The sequence below is a fragment of the Nannospalax galili genome, unplaced genomic scaffold (assembly GCF_000622305.1).
Source record: "Nannospalax galili isolate Female #2095 unplaced genomic scaffold, S.galili_v1.0 scaffold563, whole genome shotgun sequence".
Lineage (NCBI taxonomy): Eukaryota > Metazoa > Chordata > Mammalia > Rodentia > Spalacidae > Nannospalax > Nannospalax galili.
Genome location: NW_008350459.1, coordinates 866476 through 874067, shown reverse-complemented (window position 1 = coordinate 874067; position 7592 = coordinate 866476). Strand labels below are relative to the sequence as shown.

Sequence of the window (7592 nt, the reverse complement as noted above, 5' to 3'; positions counted from 1 at the left end):
CTGTGTAGACCAGGTTGGCCTTGAACTCACAGAGATCCACCTGCCTCTGCCCCTGCTGGAATTAAAGGCATCTGCCACCACACCTGGCTGAATTAAAAAAAAAATATTTTATTTATTATTTTTATTTTAGGTGTATGAGTGTTATGCCTGCAAGTAGGTAAGTGCACCCGTGTCTTGCAATGCCCGTGGAGGACAGAAGAGGTTGTCGGATCCCCTGGAACTGGAGTTATGGACAGTTGTTAGCTGCCATGTGGGTCCTGGGATTCGAACCTGGGTCTTCTGCAAAAACAGTCAGTGTTCTTAACTGTTGAGCCATCTCTCCAGCCCCTGAATTTGTAATTTTTTAAAACAGTGTGTGTGTGTGTGTGTGTGTGTGTGTGTATTATGTATGTGTATTCACATGCCCCTGTGAGGCTGTCCAGAGGTCAAAGGAAGATGACAGGTGGCCAGTTCTACCACTTCCTGCCTTATTCCTTGTGACAGGGTCTCACCAAACCTCAAGCTTTAAAACACCAGATCAAAAATAATGGATCCTTCAACTGTGTCTATCGTTAATGTTTTAGTGACTCATAACTCTTAGTTAAATGGAACCACAGCATGAAAGATATAATAAGAGTCTCTGCTTCTGCATCTTCAGGGGACCCAGTCTCACCCTGTTGCTACTGGTCCCTGTTCCACTTCCAGCTTTGAAATCATGATCAGCAGAAATTATGGAAAGGTTAATTCAGGGCTGGTGAGATGGCTTGGCAGGTAATGGTGCTTGCTGCCAAGCCTGATGACCTGAGTTCAATCCCAGGAGCCCATATGGTAGAAGGAAAAAACCTATTCCTCTGACCTTCATATTCATAAGTACTTGCCTGCATGCACACCCACACATGAACACACACACACACACACACACACACACACACACAAATGAATAAATGTAACAAAAAAAATTTCTTTAGCAGGACATGGTAGCATACGTTTAATCCTAGCACTGAGCAGGCAGAGCCAGGTCTCCATGAGTTCGAGGTCACCCAGGTCTACATAGCTAGTTCCAGGTCAGCTAGGGCTACATAGTGACACCTTGTCTCAACAAACAAAAACAGCAACAATAACAACAAAAATTTTCTTTAAAGGTTAATTCACAGGCATTCTGACTATCCAAACTTGGCTTGAAATTTGACTCCAGAATCAAGATTTGCCAGTCAGGGAAGTCAATTTGTCCTTGGTCCCTGTGGTCTCTCAGCAATCGAATGAGAATAAATTTGCAGAGACAAATACTTAAAAACATACAACTGGGGGGCTGGAGAGATGGTGCAGTGGTTAAAAACACTCACATGGCATCTAACAACCATTCGTAACTACAGCTCCAGTGGAGTCAACACCCTCTTCTGCCTCCGTGGACACTGCACACAGGTGCACTTACACACATGCAGGCAAATACTCATACACATAAAATAAAAATAAAATAAAAACCCGGGGGTGGAGGCTGGAGAGATGGCTCATCGGTTAAGAGCACTGACTGCTCTTGTATAAGACCGGGGTTCGATTCCCAGTACTCACATGGCAGCTAAGAGTCGTCCTTAGCTCCAGTTCCAGGGGAATCTGATGCCCTCTTCTGACCTCTGCAGCATTGCAGGGCATGGGAGCACTCACATACACGCAGGCAATATACTCATACACATAAAATAAAAATAATATTTAAAAATAAATAATAAATAAAGGCCAGGCATGGTGGTACACGCCTTCAATCCAAGCACTTGGGAGGCAGAGGCAGGCAGATCTTTGTGAGTTCGAAGCCAGCCTGGTCTACATAGTGAGTTCCAGGCCACATGGGTCTACAGGGAGACCCTGTCTCAAAAAAGCAAAAATACATAAATAAAAACACATATACACAATTGAAGAAATGAGAGGTTAATCTTACCATTCTCAGAAGTGGTCAAAGTCTCAAATCAGGTAAATAACTGATCAAGCCATTTCCCCCTAGACTGAACATATAAAGATTAACTAGATGATGCCTACCATTTTACATAAGTGCACCATAGATAAAACCAAGACTTCTGCCTCAGTGTATCTAAATGTTAAGCTTGAGTAATCAAAAGTTTAATTCTCTAGGGCTCAGGGTTCAGTGGTAGAGTACTTGCCTATCGTGGATGAGGCTCTGGGTTCAATCCCCAAGACTTAAAAACAAAGAAAAAGAAAAAATGGTTTAACTCTCTATTTGACCTCATAGATTTCAACTAGAGAGATGCCTTTAAAGACACAAGTAACTGTTGACTAAAATTAGCAAAAAAATAAAAATAAAAAGGGATGGGAATCAGGGGAGGCATCTTGTCCAAAGCTTAATCCAGTTTCCAGCATGCAATAAAGGAGTAAATAAAATAAGGACGGGCTAGAGAGATGGCTCAGCAGTTAAGAACACTGGCTGTTCTTGCAGAAGACCCGGGTTCGCATCCCAAGCACCCACATGGCAGCTAATAACTGTCCATAACTCCAATTCCAGGGGATCCGACAGCTTCTTTTGTCCTCCATGGGCACTGCATGACACAGGTGCACTTACCTACATGCAGGCAATACAAACATATACACAAAATAAAAATAATAAAATATTTAAAAAAAAAATAAAACAAGGACAAATACAGATGGCATAATGAAACCTGTTTCTTTTATGTTAACCTAAAAAGTTAATTAATTTTTTTTTTAATTAGCAGAAAAAAGTAAACTGAGCAGAGTGCTAGGTCTTGTCTGCAATTCCAGGGTTCAGGAGGCTGAAGCAGGAGCAAAGCCAGCCTGGGTGACATGGTGTTGCATGCCTTTAATCCCAGCACTTGGATCTCTGTGAGATCTAAGCCAGCCTGGTCTACATAGGAAGCTCCTGGATAGTAAGACCCTCTCTCAAAACAACAACAACAACAAAAACCCCCCAAAAAACAAAAGGCTGGAGAGGTGGCTCAGTGGTTAAGAGCACTGTCTGCTCTTGCAAGGACCCTGTTTCCAAAACTCACATGGTGGCTAATAAGTGTAACTCCAGTTACAGGAGATCCAATGCCCTCTTCTGGACGCCAGACACTGTATGACATGGGTGCACTTACTTGCATACATGTAGGCAAAACACTCATATACATAAAAAATTAAAATAAATGAATTAATTAAATTTTAAAAAAATTGTGAGCAAAACCAGGTAAGTACCTGGCCTTGTGGAGCATTCAAACCAGCTATTAGTCAAAGTCCCTAGATCTTCAAATGCAGGAACTTCTAGGAAGGACAGAAGGGTTACAGAAGCCCAGAGTGACAGATTGACTGCAACTTGGGGGTCAGGAATTGGAGATTTAACAGGGAGATGTGGGAGGACCTGAGTTAGGTATGCTGAGTCACTCTTAATTCCACAATCCTTTTGAAAATCTTGTCTCTGCAAGGTGGTGCACACCTTTAATCCCAACACTTGGGAGGCAGAGACAGGTGGAGCTCGGTGAGTTTGAGGCTAGACTGGTCTTCATAGAGTTCTAGACTAATTGGGGCTCAAGGAGACCCTGTCTCAAAAAGACCAAAAAAAAAAAAGTCTCAAGTCTTCAAAACCCAAGTAATAAATTCTGCTGGCTAAAATGGAGAAATGCATACACCAACGAATACATGTAAGTGTATTGATTCATCTCCAAATTGATAACTGGGAAGTATGCCAACACTTTCAATAATACTGTGGATGTCACTTAAGTAATCTTTTAAAAGGGACTGCTTGGATGTTTCAAGATGGTTGACCAGGGTAAAGAAGGAGGCTACGACTACAGAAGGCAGAAGAGAATAGAAGGAATATTTTAAAGTAAATAAACGTAATCTATTGGGAAGGGAATAGGTTCCATGTTTCAATAAGATTTGAAGATCTATGGAAATCAAAGTAAAAATATGTCTCCTGGCTGCACATTTTTAGCAATTATAACTTTAAATGACTTATGATAGCTTCTAAACTCAAGCTATGTTGACATCAGTTGGTTCAAGGCAACAAGATGGCTCAGCAGATTCAGGTGTTCTTACAGTGCAAGCCTGACAACCCGAGTTCAATCCCTAGAACTCACATAAAGGTAGAGAGAGAGAAACAACTTCTCTGAACTCCACACTTGCACCATAGCACATACAGATCTCACACACACACAATCAATAATAATACATTTTTTTTAAAGATCAAAAGGATGGACACTGCACAGTGAAACTAAAATGCCTTTTATTTGGAATCTGTACATCTGCGACAGTTAGAGTCTAGGAGCCTTGACTCTTACAAGTGGTGATGAGTTAAAGACCAGAGATAAAAACTGCTAAGAAGCCCCTCAGTCCACACCAGCTTAGGACAGTCAAAGAGGTCAAAGCAATGAGGTCTTAGTTCTGTGAAATCTAAATCTAGCTCAATGTTTTGTTTTTATACTAAAAGATCTATACCTTTTGAGAGTTTCAGAAGGTCATACTACTCTATCCCTAATTTATCAGCTGATTTTTCAAAAAAGTAGTATGGTTGTCCACATGTCTCTACAAAGATACCATAAATCCAGTTGGGTGAAGTCTTGCTAGCAAACAGCATCTGCTGGGACACGAATCTAAAAATGAAATGTCGGCAGCTGGGCGTGGCTGCGCAATTGCTTGGGAGGCTGAGGCAGGAGGATTGTCACTAGTAGAGTTCCAAGCCAGTCTAGGCGACAGAGTGAGACAAAAGAGATACGTAAATTAATTAGTAAGCCAAAGCAACAACAAAAGAAAAAACCGAAATAATAAAATACAATGTGAACAAGCCACTACGGTGATAATATTCCAGCCTCGAAACATATAGGGCTATAAAATGAAGTATTGCCAGGATTTTCAATGCAGTCTCGATAGAACTGAGTGCAGGGACCGCTCGCTGAAGCCCTCGCCTGCATCGGTGGAGAAGTTCTAACTACTCCTTCAGTGTTTGTTTATCTAACAGAGCCCACAGGCAGTAAACTGAGCCAAAGGGAGACGCTGGGGGCTTTGCGAAGCCTGTCACTTGGAAATACCGCGTCAGCACAGGTTTTCTCTGGCTGGAAGCGAGCTACACCCCAGGCTCCCAGCACCGGCAAGGCGGCGTCCGTCCCAGCCGCTGCCGCAGCAGCTATGGGTACCAGACCCAGTGGAAGCCGGTGTCAAGGCCAATACCGGGCGGGGAACCTAGGACCACGGTCTACCAGGCTTCAAACCGAGTCCCGGCCCCACCACGGACTTTTCCTTAGTGGGGTTTGCAGGCCGGGGAAGGAGAGGCTGCGCATGCCGGGCGGTGGTCAGTTCTCAGTAGATGCTCCATACCGCCATCCGCCTGGCTGTCTGGCTCCCACCGGAAGAGTGGGGAGGGGGGGCTCGGGAGCAGTGGGCAGGGGGCGGATTTGATGACTGCGGAAAAGCTCGGTGGCTTCCCCAGGGACACACGACAAAGATGCAAAACCCCATGCCGCGCCCGCTTCGGTTCCGGCCCCGCCCCGGCGCGAAAGACCCAGAAAAGCCTGCAAAGAGGGGTTCGCGCTCCTGAGTTTGCACACAGACTGCACCGGCAGGGAAGTTGCTGAGGGCGGAATCCCAGGGACCCCGCCCCATCGCAGCTCCCGCCCGGGGGCAGGTGGCGGGGCGCTCCCCTACCTTGGTAGCGGGATCCGCGTCGGCGATGGCGGGGTCGCCATCTGCGCTCGGCGTCGCCGCGGCCGCGGGGCCATCACCGCCGAGCTCCAGCTCGGTCGGCGTGTCGCTCCCCGCCGTCGTCTGCTCCGGGCTGCGCTGCTCGGTGGAACTGCCCGCGCCCATGGCTCCGGGTGGCTCTCCTGCTCCCTGTCGCCGGCTTGGCGCCTTCCCGAGATCTCAGGGACGCCGGCAGCGAGCGAGGAGACGTGCGCCCGCGAGGTCCCACGAGCGCCCTGCTTTCCTTGGTCCTGCTGCCAACGCGCCGGGACTGCGAATGAAAGCCACCTCGTAGCCTCCTCCCCCCGCCTTGTTTTTCCCTCGCTTCATCACATGAGCGCAGCCCAGACACGCCTTGCAGCATCTACCCCCGGGCGGCTAGGACCAGAGGCGCGGCCAGACGCCACCCAGGTCCCCGGCTGCAGCCCACCCCGCCCCCAGGGCGCCTTTCGTCCCTAACTGGGGACTACAGCTGGTGGCTCTACCCTGGGCTGCTGAAGGGGAAGGGACAGCCAGAAAGAAGGGGGAGCCCGAAGCTTCCTGGCGGGCACCCTGGGGTGGTTGGGGTTTTTATTCTGTGATTGATAACCCCAAAACCGGGGCTCCTGCTGCCCCCGCCTTGCAAGGGTTACCAGGCGCGAACCCAAATCCTTATTTGCTTCCCTGCAGACGGTCTGACTCTAAGCTTCTGTGCATGCCTCCTCTCCATTAGCAAGAGAAAGGAAGCGCTCCTGGGCTCCTCCTGAGCCTGGCCATATTAGGGCGGCTCACGTGGCCGGAGCTGGGGAACCGAGAGGTTGCTGCAGTCTGACCACCCCTGAGGTGGGCCCGGCTTCCCCATCACCCAGAGCCTGTGATGTCAGTCGATGCCATCAGCAGCACAGCCGCCCTCCTTCCCCTGGGAACGCGGGGGAAATGAAGCCGTTACTGGAAATGTGCCTGTCCTTCGAGCGTCGGAGGTTACCCATCCAGGCCAATCTTCTCTCCTGACGCTGAAAGAGGTTGCATAGGTCTGTTCCTTCGCCATCAGTATTCTCAAAACATGAAGACTTAAAGACTAGTCGCTGAAGGGGCCTTACATTTTTTACCCCTTCCTCCTCTTGAATAAAGTATTCATTATATGAATGTAGGCAGTCAATACATCTTTGACCTAAATTAATATGTTTAGCGGATGATTCGGCACTAAGCATGAAAGTGCTAGGACTGAAAAGCAAAAAGTATCCCAGGTGAGCCCCATGCTGTGGCTCACCGTTCACCTTGATTTTGAGACCAGTCTGGGTTACATAGTGAGTTCCCACCCGAGCCCCAGAATAAATAAATAAATAAATAAATAAATAAATAAATAAATAAATAAATGGATAAATAAAATACCTAGAGCACTGAACCTAGATATCTGGTAAATATTCCACCCCCAGATTTAGTATAGGTTGGTTGAGTGTCGAAGTAAACAGTAATTGAACTAAGGAACATCTGTCCTTCATTCATGGTCATATAAGGACACATTGGAAACAACTTAGTTTTCCATTATAAATGTTTTTCTGAATTCATTTTTTTTGAAGGTGTACACAAATGCCAATTTCTCTGGAAATTATTCCTTTAGAAACAGATTTCCAAGCTGTTTGCTTTTGGTAACTTATATGCCGTCACCTACCTCGATTTTGTTTTGTTTTATTCTATGCTGTTTAGCTTTTTGAGATGGTCCCATATAGTCCAGGCTAGCCTTGAACTCCATAGACTCACTCTCTGGAGAGATGACATCACAGGCTATGTAACCACTCTGTTTGAACTTAAATTATCATTATTTAGGGACGATTACCCCTCCCCCCATGATGCTATGGATGGATGTGAGCCCATGTGCATGTGAGACAAGCACGCTAGTACTGAGGTGTATCTCTAGCCCAAACAAGAGCATTCTTGTTTTCTATCAGGTACTATTCCAA

General features: G+C 46.5%; 1 protein-coding gene across 1 annotated transcript in view; it reads right to left on the bottom strand.

Moving 5' to 3' along the window:
* The window catches only part of Akap12 (A-kinase anchoring protein 12), a 123207-nt gene extending 117284 nt beyond the window's left edge, over positions 1 to 5923 (bottom strand). Inside the window, exon 1 of the mRNA XM_008847735.3 lies at positions 5617 to 5923. Coding sequence (XP_008845957.1) covers positions 5617 to 5778 — 162 coding nt within the window. The 5' untranslated portion in view covers positions 5779 to 5923. The remainder of the gene's footprint in view (positions 1 to 5616) is intronic.
* Between the last annotated feature and the right edge of the window lie 1669 nt (positions 5924 to 7592).